This window comes from Schistocerca piceifrons, chromosome 4, assembly GCF_021461385.2.
Source record: "Schistocerca piceifrons isolate TAMUIC-IGC-003096 chromosome 4, iqSchPice1.1, whole genome shotgun sequence".
In the NCBI taxonomy this organism is placed as follows: domain Eukaryota; kingdom Metazoa; phylum Arthropoda; class Insecta; order Orthoptera; family Acrididae; genus Schistocerca; species Schistocerca piceifrons.
Genome location: NC_060141.1, coordinates 521,067,333 through 521,085,894, shown reverse-complemented (window position 1 = coordinate 521,085,894; position 18,562 = coordinate 521,067,333). Strand labels below are relative to the sequence as shown.

General features: G+C 42.3%; 1 protein-coding gene across 1 annotated transcript in view; it reads right to left on the bottom strand.

The window, feature by feature from the left end:
- Positions 1-18,562, bottom strand: part of LOC124795976 (juvenile hormone acid O-methyltransferase-like) — a 73,016-nt gene that overhangs the window by 12,824 nt on the left and 41,630 nt on the right. The window contains exon 4 of the mRNA XM_047260058.1: positions 5,327-5,446. Within this exon, the coding sequence (XP_047116014.1) occupies positions 5,327-5,446 (120 nt within the window). The remainder of the gene's footprint in view (positions 1-5,326; positions 5,447-18,562) is intronic.

Here is an 18,562-nt window from a genome sequence, read left to right as displayed (position 1 = left end):
TGGTAAAAGTACTTGTGGTAGGGCGTTCCTGTCCACCAGTGCTTTTGACAACTGCTGGATCGTCATCGGTACATGTGTACATGCTGAAATACGTCTCCGTAATGCATTCTACACGTGCTCGATGGGATTTTAAGTCGAGGGAACAGATAGACCTGTCCATCCTCAGAATATTCTCTCGTTCCAAGAATTGACCGGCTAGTGTGTCAGCGGCGTATGTTTCTAACGGTCCCGTTATGTTCGCAGTACATTCACATTCTTCTTCCCCAGAAAAGAGTTAAAATGAGGTACTGAAATGAAGCATTGAACACGTTTTCTGAATTTCGAGACAAGGATAGTGAGTGAGCGGAAAATCCCTTTATTAATTGTTTTCGGAAAATCTTATGTGGAAGAAAGTCCGAGTTGCAATACATGCCGCATTCCAGGAACGTAGCACCTGGACGTGAAACTTGTAAGCAGTGGAGGCGAGAAAACACTTATCCAGATGACACAGAGCTTGCAGATGCTATTTCTGTGCCAAATGAAGAGATGATTGAAGTTTTGTGCACTCGTCGTCGTGTCTTCGCTATTGACTGAATGACTGTATTGTGCACCAGGCCAGTGTAAGTGCTCATGATAGTGAAGTTAACGGTAAGTCTCCCATTGAAGAATGTTAGATATCTTTTGTAACAGAGCAGCACCAGTAAATGCATTTTCAAGATACATACCGATAGAAAAAAATTGAAACATTAAAAAGCAATGTAGAGTTGAAATGTTTGAAATACATTTGTCTGGGTAACAAGGTAACATATTTAAGTGATTAACGTTGCAAGATCACATGTTAATGTATGCGCCATTGCAAATGTTAGTTACTGGTAAATTAGTAACAGGTGTTACCGCCACAATGTTGAATGCAAGCATGCAAACGTCGATGCATTGTGTTGTACAGGTGCCGGATACCCGTCTGTTGGATGGAATTCCATTTAAGTGTTGCACTTGTGTTGTGTACATAGTTCCGTGTAGTCAGTGCGTACACAACTTTCCCAATAGAGCGCGCCCCGCTAAGCACAACAGCGCAGGCGCAGCGCTCGTCCGTCTCCGCACTACGAGATGGCGCTGTCAGAGACGGACCAAATTCTGCTTCCGCCGATCCGCGTATTAATATGTAACGCAGCCAATGAGATTGCTGCTAACGTAGAACCTTTTCTCCTCGCGGATCACACTCGCGCAGTGATACCTGAACGCGCGCCATATTATAACGAGTGCACAGACCTACGATTAGTCAGTCTGCATCAGTCTGTGCCTAGTAAGATTATCATATTCCTGTACAAAGCAGTAGGTACAGATACGATACCGGGAGAAATACTAAAATGCTTGAACCACAATGGAATAAGAGAAATATTGAGGTTATGTAATAAAATACATGACGGTGGTGAATGGCCTGAGGACTTTTTGACAACAGTAATGATTCCATTACCGAAAAAACAAGGAACCAAGAAATGCAGCGAGCACAGGACAATCAGCCTCATTTCACATGCAGCCAAAGTGATGTTAAGAATAATTAATAAAAGACTTGAAAAAGTAATAGAGGAGAATCTCGCCGAGGAGCAGTTTGGCTTTAGACGGAATACGGGCACCAGAGATGCAATAGGGCTCCTACGAATCTTGGGAGAAAGGTTTATTGAAAAAGGAAGAGACCTATATATGTGCTTCATCGATTTAGAAAAGGCATTTGACAATGTGGTTTGGGACAAGCTGGCGACTATTATGAGGGAAAAGAGAGTGGACTGGAAAACCAGAAGACTTATAAACTCATTATACCTTAATCAAAAAGTTTCAGTTAAAGTGAGAGGAGGAAGTACAAACTGGATCAGACTAGGGAAAGGAGTAAGACAAGGATGCTGTTTATCACCTACTCTTTTCAACCTGTACTTGGAAAATATGATTGACCAATGCTCATTAGATGAGATGAGAGAGTAGAAATTGGAGGAAGAAGAGTAGGATGCTTGAGATTTGCTGATGACATAGTCCTTCTAGCCACAGGGGAAAAAGAATTACAGGATTTGGTGGACACCACTGCAACTAACTGAAAAAAATATGGAATGCAAATTAACACAAATAAAACAAAAGTATTGGCAATAGGAGGGAACAAGGAAATAAAAATTGTGCTGAATGGAGAAACACTAGAACAGGTGCAATATTTTAAGTATATTGGAAGCAGGATAGACACCGACTGGAAGTGCACCACAGAAATTAAAACAAGGACAGCAATGGAAAAAGAGGCGTTTTATAAGAAAAGGAGAATCTTCTGCAGCGGTCTGGACAGAGAACTCAGAAAGAGACTCATAAAATGTCTTGTATGGAGTGTTGTTCTATATGGCGCAGAAACATGGACTATGAGGAAAAAAGACAGAAAGGCTGGAGGCTTTTGAGATCTGGACATGGTGGAAGATGGAAAGAATAAGTTGGATGGACAGAGTAAAAAATGAAGAGGTACTGAGAAGAGTGGGAGAGAAAAGACAGTTCAAAATGGTTCAAATGGCTCTGAGCACTATGGGACTTAGCATCTATGGTCATCAGTCCCCTAGAACTTAGAACTACTTAAACCTAACTAACCTAAGGACAGCGCACAACACCCAGCCATCACGAGGCAGAGAAAATCCCTGACCCCGCCGGGAATCGAACCCGGGAACCCGGGCGTGGGAAGCGAGAACGCTACCGCACGACCACGAGATGCGGGCGAAAAGACAGTTACTAGATGTAATAAAGAGAAGAAAAAGAAATTGGATTGGGCATATATTAAGAAAGAATGATGGACTGATAAAAACGGTTTTAGAAGGTTATGTAGAAGGGAAAAGGAAGCGGGGAAGGAAGAGATTCCAGATACTGGATGACATGATGGACGGTACAACATACAGCAGCCTTAAGAAGGAAGCAATGGATCGCAGAAAATGGAGAGGCAAAGGACCTGCTAATATAGCAGATAACTGATGATGATGATTCCTGTACATAGCCATGAAGATAAATGTACCGACACTTTGATAAGGATCAGAGATATGTGAGAATAAGATTAACGCACCAAGACCAAAGGAACTTCAGATTGTCAATTGTCAAGTTACGTAATGTCTACTCTTTTTATTACTTTAATAAATGTGTGTGAAAATTAATCAAGTCCTGTTTGAAGTTGGTCACTGTCAATCTGCTACTCTAAGCGTGCAAGTGGCATTTCTATCGTCTGATCTAACGGCAGAAGATAAACACGCCACGATAAGACCACGAGACATATTGCTGACACACTCCTACTTCGTTAGAGCGACAAGTCAATCTGATGGTGTGTGTACCGAAGGTCTTCCAGTATGCACACCACAACTTGGTTGGTCAATACAGGGACGGTTAATGCTGTTTGCAGGTAACGCTGGAGTTGTCGCCTGATGATGTTCCTTATGTGCTCGATTGGAGAGATATCTGATGATGGAACAGGCTGAGTCAGCATGTCGACTCACTGTAGAGCATATTGAGTTACAACAGCGGTATGTGGGCTAGCGTTATCCTGTTACAAAACACCCCGTGGAATGCTGTTGATGGATGGCAGCACAACAGCTCGACCCAACAAAATGACGTACAAATTTGTAATGAGGATGCGTGAGATAACCGCTAGAGTGCTCCTGTTGCCATACGAAATCGCACCCCAGATCGTAACTCAAGGTGTAGGTCTAATGTGTCTAGCACGGAGATAGGATGGATGCAGACCCTCAACTGACCACCCAACCAACACAAGGCTATCACTGGCACCGAGACGGAAACAGCTTTCACCAGAAAACACAACAGACCTCCACCCTGCACTCCAATGAACTCTCGCTTGACACCACTGAAGTAACAAATGGGGGTGGTTTAGAATGCGCGCTACAGGACGTGTCTCTTGGGGCTGTCCTTGGAGTAACCGATTTGTAACAGATGTTTGGCTCACTGTGTTTCCGAGTGCCACGTGGCCGTCTTCTTGCGACCGTTCGTTCTTGTGACCACCGCAGCTAGCAATCATGCACAGTAGATACATTCCTGTCGCGTCTTTATGCAGTATCACACAGAAGGAACATCCGATTTCTCTAATCCCTATTACACAACCTCGTTGCAACTCAATAAGGCGTTTATAATGGCGTCTTTGTCGCCTTGAAGGCATTCTTGACCAACGTCTATTTACTACATCCAGTTTCAAACGTAACTATCGCTCACGACCGTTACAGCACGTATTGCTCTAAATTTGAATAGACATCTTTCAGATGTAGAAAATCTCCTTCAGAGTTTCGTTTATGTCGCGCAACTCCCTGGTATTGCCCTTTTTTTCCGGTCAGTGTACGTAGCGGATCTCTTCAGTATTTCTTCGTTTATCTTTTAATGAGATTTTATCAGTGAGTAAGTGATTTATTTTCAACAGTGTACAGATTTTTTATTTTTATTTAATAATCAGTACATGAAGTTGGAAGAGGAGTTTATTTTTAGAATTTGTGAAGAGTACTGTCTACTTTTCGCACGTCTGAAGTGCCTTAATCGTATTGTGGTAGCAAGTTGGATTAATTTAATGCTGTCAGCTCGCCTATTTTACGACCACTTTTGCGTTAGAACAGTTGCAATAACAATAGTTTTACGGTAGGTTCCTCGACAGTCAGTTCACGCGAGCCAGTTTATCAACATTAAAATTATCGAGGTACAGCCCTCGGGAACTAATGGTTGGAAGAAAAGATTAGACTGCAATGTCCTGTCGACAGAGGTCATTAGAGACAAAATACAGGTTCGTATTACGGAACAATACGTAAGGAGAATCGCCAATGACTTTATCAAAGCAATCATCCCCGCATTTAGCCGGAGCGGTTTAGGGCAATCATGGAAACGTAAATCTGGATAGCTAGACAGGTATTTGAGACGTTGTCCTCATGAACAGGAATCCAGTGTGCTCATCACTCGCTGCCCTCTGTTCGATAACTGGAATTCTCTCATTCAAACACAAACAGCACAAAATACGTGATCCACCGCATGCTCCATCTTAAAATGTTACACAAGTTACGTAGCAGTAGACACAATGTTCGCCATTGCAATTCCCACAAAAAACTGCCAACATTACCTGCTAGCCCATTACTGTTTAAGCAAATCATGCATCTACTTGTATCGACGTTTTTATGCATGCGTTTAACTTGAGGTACGAATATTAGTGACTTCCTCAGCAGTTCTGAGATAGACGCCCCGCATGTGCATGCCTTCACCTGGGAACAGCTTGGAATCGAGTGGACACTTCACGTTTTGAGTGCGTGTGCGACTAGGGCGTTATATGTTAGCGTGTACATTGTCCTGCTCTTACTGAGCTTCCGAGCAATCGCGGCGCCACCCTTGAACGCCGCCTCTTCACAATCCCGTTGGAAGGTCGCTCTCACGTCCCTAGGGATGCAGGTGAGGAAAGGGTTCATCGCCGCCAGCGTTTCTGTGAAAAAAGAAGGGCAAGCATTGAAGTCTTTGCTCAATGTCTCTAAAATAACCACCCACTCTTCTTTACACACTGAACTCAGCATTCTCTAAACACTTTCCGAACAGCAGATCAAGAATTACAGGCCGTTTCAGCCTTCTAAAATTTATTTCAAACGTTCTTTGAGATGTGATCCGTCTGTACAAATGAATGAAAGACTTATTAAATTTTCCCCGAGACATTTAAGTCTCATATTTATCTACGATAATTATGGAAGTTGAAGAAATGAAGCCGGCGGGAGTGGCGCGCGACCGCTACGGTCGCGGGTTCGAATCCTGCTTCGGGCATGGATATGGGTGATGTCCTTAGGTTAGTTAGGTTTAAGTAGTTCCAAGTTCTAGGGGACTGATGACCACAGCAGTTAAGTCCCATAGTGCTCAGAGCCATTTGAACCATTTTTTTTTTTTTTTTTAAGAAATGAATTAAAATTTATGCCACGGACCTGGGTCTTTTGCTTTCTATGCAGAAATGCTGACCATTTCCACACATTTCAGTTTAATACTTAATTTTCACTCTGTAGGCTGTGTGTTTTGCCAACTGCCACTGTGTGATTTTCGTTCGCGGGTTGTGGTGAGGTGTATGAATATAATTTGATATTCGTTTGTTATGTGTTATCCTGTTGGTGCCGCTGTACTATGTAGAGGGAATCTACAATAAAGTTATGTAGGTGAAATTGCATTTATGACGTCCGTAGCTTTTCCGTTGCATTCTGCCGTTAGTTTGTACATTCACTCACGGGAATTGAAAACGAATCATGATTCAGGTGCAGATAGCCATTGAGATCTCTCTCGTAATTTCGTGTGCTTCGTAAATAAAGATTAGTAGTATTTTGTTTTAGAAGGTTGTAATTTAACCACACTGTTGGATTTTCTTTAAAATCGGAAATAAGAGAAATTAGGTTACATTACGAGTTGCTACACATGAATCTATTACGGTAATATTTTCAGGTTGAGATTCGTTGGTTTCATCAACTCACAACCAAGCTGTCACATTCGAATCTACCCTAGGCGGCTTTTTACGCTACAGATTAGTCTCGATTTTCCAGTCACTAAAGGAAAATGAAAAATCAGTGGAAAAACTTAAATTTCCTAACAACCATATCAGTGAAAGGTATTCTGACGTTCTCCATATCGAAAACAATTGTAATCAGTTTTTATCTTCTGCCGAAAAATCAGATTCAGCGATTCCCATTGATTGCTGTATGCAGTTAACTGATTGGCTACAACCAACTCAACGAATTTCCAACCTTTGCAAACAATAAGAGAGCCACCGACACTGTCAGTGCACTTCAGCGTTTTTTAATGTGTAGGCGATGGCAGATTAAGTAGACATTAAGTTGTTATTTATTCTGGTTATGTTTAACATTTCCAAAATTGTTTTAGTAACCAAAATGATGATTAGTTGTTGATTTGGTCACTATTTCCTTGTTCATTGCAAGGGTTCTTTGTATGTGAAAGATCTCCTGTAATGTTAGCACGTTTGTATTGCAGTTTATCGTTCTAATAATTTTCACACTGTATTTCTTGTTAGAAGCTTCTGGCCAGAGCTTTGTTAGGTGTTTAGCAAACCTGTTTTCATAAAATCACAAATTTGTAAGTAGAACAACATAGTAAATTGATATTGCAAACATTGTACTCCAAAAAGTAGTGTCTTACAATATCAGTTTGTAAGGCGATGGTATTTTTCCTTCATACATGTAGTATATTGCATATTTTATTCGATATGGGATAGTGACTGTCGATGGGTGATTGGGTAATTGATTGTTTCTTTGGTTGTTACTGGGTAGCACCACGTACTGATATTTGTCTGTAGTGTTGCATGCCTGAGATTTGAGTTGGACGCTGACCGCACTGTGCCGTGGTCATTAGGTTTTCCTGTGAAAGCAGCGATATGCAAGAAAGTGTAGAAGAGAAAACGTGTTTTTCACCGAGAGTGATATACACTCCTGGAAATTGAAATAAGAACACCGTGAATTCATTGTCCCAGGAAGGGGAAACTTTATTGACACATTCCTGGGGTCAGATACATCACATGATCACACTGACAGACCCACAGGCACATAGACACAGGCAACAGAGCATGCACAATGTCGGCACTAGTACAGTGTATATCCACCTTTCGCAGCAATGCAGGCTGCTATTCTCCCATGGAGACGATCGTAGAGATGCTGGATGTAGTCCTGTGGAACGGCTTGCCATGCCATTTCCACCTGGCGCCTCAGTTGGACCAGCGTTCGTGCTGGACGTGCAGACCGCGTGAGACGACGCTTCATCCAGTCCCAAACATGCTCAATGGGGGACAGATACGGAGATCTTGCTGGCCAGGGTAGTTGACTTACACCTTCTAGAGAACGTTAGGTGGCACGGGATACAAGCGGACGTGCATCGTCCTGTTGGAACAGCAAGTTCCCTTGCCGGTCTAGGAATGGTAGAACGATGGGTTCGATGACGGTTTGGATGTACCGTGCACTATTCAGTGTCCCCTCGACGATCACCAGTGGTGTACGGCCAGTGTAGGAGATCGCTCCCCACACCATGATGCCGGGTGTTGGCCCTGTGTGCCTCGGTTGTATGCAGTCCTGATTGTGGCGCTCACCTGCACGGCGCCCAACACGCATACGACCATCATTGGCACCAAGGCAGAAGCGACTCTCATCGCTGAAGACGACACGTGTCCATTCGTCCCTCCATTCACGCCTGTCGCGACACCACTGGAGGCGGGCTGCACGATGTTGGGGCGTGAGCGGAAGACGGCCTAACGGTGTGCGGGACCGTAGCCCAGCTTCATGGAGACGGTTGCGAATGGTCCTCGCCGATACCCCAGGAGCAACAGTGTCCCTAATTTGCTGGGAAGTGGCGGTGCGGTCCCCTACGGCACTGCGTAGGATCCTACGGTCTTGGCGTGCATCCGTGCGTCGCTGCGGTCCGGTCCCAGGTCGACGGACACGTGCACCTTCCGCCGACCACTGGCGACAACATCGATGTACTGTGGAGACCTCACGCCCCACGTGTTGAGTAATTCGGCGGTACGTCCACCCGGCCTCCCGCATGCCCACTATACGCCCTCGCTCAAAGTCTGTCAACTGCACATACGGTTCACGTCCACGCTGTCGCGGCATGCTACAGTGTTAAAGACTGCGATGGAGCTCCGTATGCCACGACAAACTGGCTGACACTGACGGCGGCGGTGCACAAATGCTGCGCAGCTAGTGCCATTCGACGGCCAACACCGCGGTTCCTGGTGTGTCCGCTGTGCCGTGCGTGTGATCATTGCTTGTACAGCCCTCTCGCAGTGTCCGGAGCAAGTATGGTGGGTCTGACACACCGGTGTCAATGTGTTCTTTTTTCTATTTCCAGGAGTGTATTATTCTAAAGGGAACAGAGATGGGGCAACAACTTTATAGCCAGCAGGCAGTCTCCCTACGGTGGGCCCGATGACCTTATGCTGGACTCACCCCTGCCCTTAAAAAATATCTGTGGGAACAGCCAGTTGCTGGAAGCCGGGGGTGGAGAGCGATAGCATCTTATAAGAGCAAGGTTGGGGAGGGGAGGGGGTATCCTTTGAGTATGAAGCAATGCGCAGCGGTCACGGAAGGCAGACACGAGTTAGCATTTCGCAAATCATCTCACAAGAGGTGGCGGGGCCACATATCACACCAAACAGCAGAGTAGTGAATTTGATTGCTAAAGTTCTCAGTCGTGGGAGGAGTTTTAGAAGGCTCTTGAACAGTGTTCTGCACGGAGTATGAGCTGCAGGCGACTGACTGGCAGATCTATGACCCGTGTGGTGGGAGGCACTGCTTTTGTAATGGGCGCAGGGTTTCATTGTAGAGAGAGCACACGTGGACGCCACAAGCCTCGCTGGAAACTGGCATAGGGGATTGAGAGACTGTCCTGCGGGTGTCTAATGGGGACACGTCGCGCAAGGAGCAACTTAGACTTAGCTGACAAGAGCATCTGTGAAGAGTCAGGAGAGAGGTAAGTGGTTTCTCTGTAAGCACAGTGACGATTCTTTGCTTCCCTGTGGAGTTTGCGGCATATGAACTACTTTCTCACGAACCAATACACGAGTTGACTTTCTGTTCCTGGCTTATGAGCAAACACAAAACGTGGGTCGTGATCTGTGTCATACTAAAAGTAGTTCAGCTCTAGGAGTTTGCAGACCGTCTCTTACCTTCACTGTGTGTACAATTTATAGGTACGAAACGGACGTCCTCTGCACGGCAGCAAACAGCACCAAGCAGATCGACGCTGCAGAATGACTTCTTCTTGCAGCATCAATCGGTGATATACATGGCTCGGCAGATAGGGAAACTTGTCACAGTAAACGTGTTAAGTTCCATTTGTTTCTGCTCTGGGCTCTTTGCTGTCAGTGCCGGTCAGGGTAGGGGCATTCCGTTTCAGGGGGCTTATCGATGTCGACCAGTTTAGAGTGTCCGTCGGATATACAGGGACACGATTTTGAGAAAAATCGCAGATGTTCTACCGATTTCAATGCCAGCGTAAGAGTGGGATTTAACATACTGTATACGATCTTGCATTTTTCTGTTTGCAAATAATTTAACAGTATATATTTGTTTAATTGTAGCAGGATACTTAGCCAACAATGTCGATCTCGAAAGCAAGTTAGAGCAGAATATTCTGACGACTAGATATCGAATGTATTCCTTTAGGTGTAGGTTGTCAATGGAAAGGCTGTTTTTAATTCGCTTATGATATTTCCTTTGGACAACCATACATACATACATACATATGCCAAACGTACACAAACAGCACTGGTTTTTACAAGACTTTTGTATTCTTATTGTGAAGTAATTTGTATGGAACATTACATGACAAATTTATTATATAAACAAATGTATTAAAACCCACTGAACATGCTTCTAAATATGGAGGAGAGAAAAGTACGTGACATAAAACAGCCTTCATTTAGTTCCATTGATGGATCCACTCAAAGAATGTAGAAAAGGAAGAACTACGAAAAACATAAAAATGAAGATATTACAACCATGTCAGGCATTTTCCTTTCAAGATATACAACCTTTCAAGCATGTCAGTTTCAGTAAAACGTAAAATGCAATTCCAAGTTACTCAGTGTAAGGCCGCAACAGTTCCTTCATAGCAACAAGGAGGAAGTTTGAAGAAGAAACTTTCTTAAAAAGCGAAATCAAATTGCTCGATGCCAAGAATGTGTGTGACATTATTTGCATTTCTCAGACTTTATGTCGGGTTAAAAATGGAAAGTGACGTGGACCTTAATCAAGCGTGACTTCCTTTTAACTGTGTGGTACATGTTACATCGCATTTAGGAACTTTCGGGTATTTGAACATCAATAATTACAGATTTCTGTAGTTGTATATATACGTTTGGATGTAGCTGTACTGCGTTGATGTACTGGTGGATATTGTGTGGTATGGCTTCTGTAGTTGGTAGTATAATTGGTACAATGTCAACTTTATCCTGATGCCACATGTCCTTGACTTCCTCAGCCAGTTACATATATATTTCAATTTTTTCTCCTGTTTTCTTCTGTATATTTGTTGTATTGGGTATGGATATTTCGATTAGTTGTGTTAATTTCTTTTTATTGGTAAGTATGATGTCAGGTTTGTTATGTGGTGTAGTTTTATCTGTTATAATGGTTCTGTTCCAGTATAATTTGTATTCATCATTCTCCAGTACATTTTGTGGTGCATACTTGAATGTGGGAACGTGTTGTTTTATAAGTTTATGTTGTAAGGCAAGTTGTTGATGTATTATTTTTGCTACATTGTCATGTCTTCTGGGGTATTCTGTATTTGCTAGTACTGTACATCCACTTGTGATGTGATCTACTGTTTCTATTTGTTGTTTGCAAAGTCTACATTTATCTGTTGGGGTATTGGGATCTTTAATAATATGCTTGCTGTAATATCTGGTGTTTATTGTTTGATCCTGTATTGCAATCATGAATCCTTCCGTCTCACTGTATATATTGCCTTTTCTTAGCCATGTGTTGGATGCGTCTTGATCGATGTGTGGCTGTGTTAGATGATACGGGTGCTTGCCATGAAGTGTTTTCTTTTTCCAATTTACTTTCTTCGTATCTGTTGATGTTATGTGATCTAAAGGGTTGTAGAAGTGGTTATGAAATTGCAATGGTGTAGCCGATGTATTCATATGAGTGATTTCTTTGTGTATTTTGCTAGTTTCTGCTCGTTCTAGGAAGAATTTTCTTAAATTGTCTACCTGTCCATAATGTAGGTTTTTTATGTCGATAAATCCCCTTCCTCCTTCCTTTCTGCTTAATGTGAATCTTTCTGTTGCTGAATGTATGTAATGTATTCTATATTTGTGGCATTGTGATCGTATAAGTGTATTGAGTGCTTCTAGGTCTGTGTTACTCCATTTCACTACTCCAAATGAGTAGGTCAATATTGGTATGGCATAAGTATTTATAGCTTTTGTCTTGTTTCTTGCTGTCAATTCTGTTTTCAGTATTTTTGTTAGTCTTTGTCTATATTTTTCTTTTAGTTCTTCTTTAATATTTGTATTATCTATTCCTATTTTTTGTCTGTATCCTAGATATTTATAGGCATCCGTTTTTTCCATCGCTTCTATGCAATCGCTGTGGTTGTCCAATATGTAATCTCCTTGTTTAGTGTGTTTTCCCTTGACTATGCTATTTTTATTTTTTTTCATTCATTTAGTTTCATTCATTCATCCATCCATTTAGTTTCATTCATTTAGTTTTATTCATTCATTTATTTAGTTTTATTTATTTATTTATTTATTTAGTTTTATTTATTTATTTATTTATTTAGTTTTATTTATTTATTTATTTAGTTTTATTTATTTATTTATTTAGTTTTATTTATTTATTTATTTAGTTTTATTTATTTATTTTTAATTTTTAATTTTTATTTTTATTATTTTTATTATTATTTTTATTATTTTTATTATTATTATTATTAACGGAACTGATGATTAGCATGATAAAGAAAACATCACAGGAAAAAAAACACGAACAGTTTCTAAACAAGACGTTGAAGAATTAACTAAGAAAGAAACGACTTTTAGAAAAAGGGCCCCGCGACATCAACGAGACAGACTACCAGTACACGGAAAATTTGATTGGAGAAAGAGAAAAAATTCTAACAGAGTAAGAGAAACAAGAAAATACTCCTATATATGTACAATCCGAAAACTAGTGAAGAATAAAACGAGAATCATAATCATGCCAAAGAAAGACCACAGCAGGAAACTTCAGATAGATACCACAAAGAAACTAAAAGAAAAAAATGCATTCCAGCAACATCACGATCACCAGAGGGAACACAACAGCACTATTCAATAAAGAGCAATATACAAACGAAACCAAAGAATTCAGCTCTTTAAAGATTGTCTCTGAACTGAAATCTTGTCCCATGGTATATTTCCTGACACACCAACAACAACGTCAAGGACGTAAAACGTGGTTTATATTCACGGAGAACGACAAACAATATGTCACATACAAGGTGTATGAGGCTAACACTGAGCGACCTGGCAAAGCTGTGTTCTTGTATAGGCTGCTGTTTTAATCTCTTCCAGACGCTTAAACCGAGTTTCGACTCTGCACAGGAACCACGTTATTTTTGATAGTGCCATCAGCTAAGTTAGCTTTTTGTTGTTACGAAAACGGAATATTGGAATTTAGAGCAACGTTATGCCGTTAAGTTTTTTGTTGAACGTCAGGAATCAACGTGTGTGTGCCCTTTGAAAAGTTGAAACAGGCGTGTTGATGACATTCCTTACCAAGAACATGTTCTTCGCTGGCACAAATTACTTTTGTAAGGCGGGTAACACATTTAAGAGGAACCTTGCTCAGGGAGATCTTCAACGAAAACGACGAACGTTTGCGTGCCCATGTGAGATCACACCTTCAGGCCAAACTGTCAACTAAACGTTTTACGAAGATGTCCTTGAAACGATCAGGGGAAGTGTGAATCGAGTGCAAGCGGACATTGCAGAAAAGTGGATGCTGCAACGTGACAACGCCTCATATCACACGGCCACTTCCATCACTGATTATTTGACTTCAAAAGCATTCCTGTTGTTCCACTGCCCACCTATTCACATTGTGGGTGTCGTTGTGACTTCTCTTTTTCTCAAATTTGCGATGGTCTTAAAAAGACGTCGTATTGGGATTCTTGAGAAAATTCAAAAGAGTGTGTCCGACATGTTGATAGAGCTACCAGTTGAAGCCTTTCAGAGGTGCTATAAAGACTAGGAACAAAGATTCCACCAGTGTATAGCTGCCAAAGGGAACTGTTTCGAAAGGGACAGCATTGTGGTTTGAAAAAATAAAAAGTTTGATAGACAAAAACTCATTATTTTTCTCGAAAAACAAAGAAAGCACTGACGCTCAGAAGCCAATCGAAAATACACAAATGAAAATTTCCATGAGTCATCTCACATTTTATGAATGCAGCATGATACTACATGGCAAAACAAAAAGATGGTTGGTTGGTTAACTGAGCGAGGTGGGAGGGGGAACAGGAAATAATGAGAATATTACGCAATAAGCAACTGAACAGTGATAAATGCAAATAAAAAGCTTACCCATTCCACATGCAGCTTAGCTGATTTATTCGGACGGAAATTGTAGACAATATTAGTTGAAGTGAACTGACAGATAAAACCAATAATATTAGAGAAATAACTAAAATCCTTAAAGTCATCAAATCATAAAATTATTTTATACTGGAAAAAAAGTACTACAGAAAGACAGCCTTCTAGCGGGATCCTCAACATCTGAAGCATTGGCAGAAATTTGCATGAGCCATTTCAGAAAGAAATGACACTTAATTGGTGTAAGTTTGTGGATGATATAATTTGTATGGTAGACGAACCAGAAGAGACTGTGTCAGGAAGACATGAACAGTGTACATAAGAATATCCAGTTCAGACATAAAAAGGAAAACAGATACACTTCTTGGGCACAACAACAGACAGCAGTCTGAATACCTGAAATATACAGAAAGCCAACAGCAAAATACACCAACACATATCCCATATGAAACTGTCTGCAAAACCACATACTAGCAGCTCTTCAACGTATGATACACAGGCTGGAAGTCCCGTTCAGTTGAGAAAACTATGCCAAAGAACTAAAAACAAATGATCCATAGCCAAAATAAATGTAACAACCCTATGATAAAGAGACATCCACAAATCAAAATACAACAAAAAATGAAAATAAGTAGGACATAAGCACCACAAAACTTCACAACCAACACAGACAATAAATTATGCACAAACAAAGAACAGGGACGATCATGAAGTGACGAAAAAGGTACACAACTTACAAAAACAAAACGCAGATAATAGCAATTATACTGAAGAAACATGCATTACACATAGCACACAGGCCAAGAGAAACACTCCAGTCGCAATTACAAGGACCAGTCGGTAAACCAGACCATTACCAAGGAGCTGCTGTCCACCAGATGAAGTTTCGAAATTTCAAATCAATTCTTCTGGAATGAAACGCAAAAATTTCGAACCAACATATAAAAAACACATGAGCTGGCAGTATGGACAGCCATTCCACCTTTAATAAACTCCTAATAAAACTTTGCATTACCTATTTGGCGTGGAACAGGATATGAAAGTTATTAGAATGATTTATTAGAACAGGAAACTCCCAACATTACAGGGAACCTTTCACATACAAAGAAACTTTGCAGTGAACCAAATATACGATAGCTATTCGAATAGTAAGTCCGACTGGTCGCGAAATGGAGACCACTGTGAAAATGAAGAACGCGTTATTTGCAACAGTTTGCTACAACTCCCAGCTACTTATCTGCACAGTCGCCGATCAGATAGACACCTGCGTAGCGTTTTACTAATTTTCCAATACCCTCGACATAGAAGGCAGCCGCCAGTGCTTTCCACCGATTGTCTACGCTGGTCTACAGCTCGTTGTATGTACCAAAATATTGTCTTCATAGCCAGCAGTTCATGTGAGCAGAGATGAAACCAAGAAGAAGCAATTTACACGCTGTGCTATGGGTGATCGAACACTTCCCATCGAAAAAGCTGCTGGAGCATATCCATTGTCCATGCAGAATGCGGCTGAGAATTGTCTGTAAGAAGGAAACGCATGACAGTTACGTAGACTGTATAGCTTCAGGCGAAATTTCTCTCCAGGCCTCTTTCTTGGCGCGAGAGCTGATTTTATAGGCATCTTTACTTGCTCACTGTGTTCTCAGAAGTAAGAAGAACGACATGCCGCAATCAATGGGAGTACTAGAGACACTACCCAACACATTGTGCAAAGCTTCATCGAATTTTTACAGTGGTTTCCATTTCACGACCGATCTTAACTTACTTTCGGAAAAGAACCCGACCTTGTCTAGACTATTGAACAGGTCAGAAGTGGCAGTTAGTGAATGTTCCAGAGATACGGTGGACAGCTGCGAACACAGAATAAGCAGTACCAGACCAAAGCAAAACAAAACAAAACCAAATCCACACTGTATCTGTCTTGTAGCAATTGGCAAAGTGGTCAGCGTATGTTCACCAGTGGGGCGGCTGAAATTTATATTAAGGAACTAACCCTTCCAGTCTAAACACACTGAGTTCACTCAGTGAGTCTTGTCAATCTCACCTGATTCCAGGTACAATCATCATTGAATATTTTGGTAATCACATTGTTACCTCAGGTGGTCAATCCTCTACCAGTATTACTGGCGCAATTGGTCTTTCGGATTCTGGGGCACCCAGGTTAAAATGTAGTGTGATTCAACAGAGGAAGTCTTCAGAGAATGAGATTTTCACTCTTCAGCGGAGTGTGCGCTGATATGAAACTTCCTGCCAGATTAAAGCTGTGTGCCGGACCGAGACTCGAACTCGGGACCTTTGCCTTTCGCGGGCAAAGGTCCCGAGTTCGAGTCTCGGTCCAGCACACAGTTTTAATCTGCCAGGAAGCTTCAGAGGAAGTCTTGAAAGCAAAACAAATACACTAAACATATTGAAACACGGCGGTGCCTTGCGGGCAGGCCACTGCCGTGGTAATACCTGTCAGGCACTTCCCCTTTTATTTTGTTTTGGTGGTTATCATACAATTTAATTTGCTTTTGGTATATCTAAATTTTCCCTGATTGATATTAATCTGATGCACTATTAGGGTTAGGGTAAACCATTGATTGATTTCACTGCACTTGCATGACTTGAGCAGCGTTGTGGAATTAAACTTTGCTAGAGAGACAGATTTTTGCACACTGGAGGTGACCATTGCATCATTGCATCAGGAGCAGCTTTAGAACTCTCCCCAAGCAGCAAGCGAGTTCGCAGAAGCTTCTAATTGCTAGCGTCCCTCTGTAGTCACCGAAACTGACAGTGGGGCGTGCAGGGCAGTGCTTTATGGGCCACCATTCTGGCGGTCGGCCGTGTTCCGAAGGTGGCCGAAGGTGGCCGAAGGTGGCCGAAGGTGGCCGAAGGTGAAATGACACTTTTTTAGAAACTGGCGGCGCCGGGAATCCTGGATCCGACCTAACCGCCTTAATAGCCAGAGGACATGCTGTAGGAGTCTGGTCTCCTTATCCTACATACGATTCGAGGTAAAGCGGCGTCGGGCTGCCGCCCGGCTAATGTGTTTACAACAAGGACAGCGTACCTTGTGAGACGGGATGAATTTCTCTGCATGCTGCGTTTCTTAGCTGCCGCAGTGCCTCACCAAAACGCCGCCCATTACATCACTTAATGGACGAGACGGAGCTTGAGTTCACTGGGAAGCTTCCCTCATCTTCTGAAATGCACTGGGGGTCAGGTTGCAGAACTCCAAGCATGATGTGCTTTTTTTTTTTTTTTTGGAGAAAAGAGTGTACTGCACTGCAGTGATTAGTTGTGTAATATGGGGTCTCTCTGCTAGAAAATGTGATTGGCAAGGCAACCATATCTGGGCCATGATAGGTTTATTCAAGATCAGGGGGAACAGCCGTTTTTTTGGGAAGGTTTTGAGCAATGGTACAGGCTAGGACTTGCTTCTCGATCATTGCGGAATGCAGCCGTTAGAGCTCTTCCGTTTCTGTGGGGATAACAGTTAATTGTTAACACGTCTGAACACCCGGGCGAAACTTCATATTTTCGTGGACGTGAAACAATCATCGGCAAACGTGGGGTTATCTCCGACAGTACGACGCGCAACTGACTCTAGCAGCTTCGGCAGCATCTCGTCTTTCACTGGCTATATCGGTAATGTCGCGCAGCTTCAGCAAATCCAGAAGCCTATCAATCGTTTTCACTACCATCTTTTATTGTAGCAGCCTTGTACTCTCAGTAGTCAATCCCAGTGTCTATTTGATGTTTAATTGTATCTTGACACGAGAGACCAATCACTGGAACGATACAGCAGTGTGTGCCTGCCTAGATTGGCACTCTACTCTCAGTAGCCAGTCTCATCTACATGTCAATTCCAGTTAGGTTCCCAAGTTCTTTGCCAACCAACCTGAGTTACTGTTAATGAGCTGTCATACAGTTAGAGTTTCTGTTTATATTGTTCCATAAAGTTTCGGGTGTGCAGCCGCATATATTCAGCTTCTTCTAATATTTCGGCTGAATACCATCCAGCCATCTTTAGAGTGAGCCGAGGTGACAAGCGCTCCAGCACTTGCTCCATCCTTTTTTAGGGGTGTAAAGCTAGCTCGCTTCCACGTGGTGCACCCCGGGTAACGCTAAATGAGCTAGCACATAATGGCAGTCAGACAAACCGTGAAAGGTTCTCCTGACTATGCAAGTAGACACAAAAAACGTCCTTCTAAGGATATGCCAACAAGGAAACTTGGACCTACGGTCCGAATCTGCCATCTCAACATAGAGAGCATAAGCTATTCTAAGTGCCAATACTTATCAAAACTACTGAAGAAAGACAACATTGATCTGATCGCCATTCAGGAAACACATTGTAGTACTGAAGTACAGCTGCGGAAAAGGGGCAAAGTACCCGGATTTGGGTTACTTGGTGCCACTTACCACCATACCCATGGTGTTGCAACCTACATCAGACATGATACAGAAAATGCCTCCCTTATCTCCACGTCGTCAGGT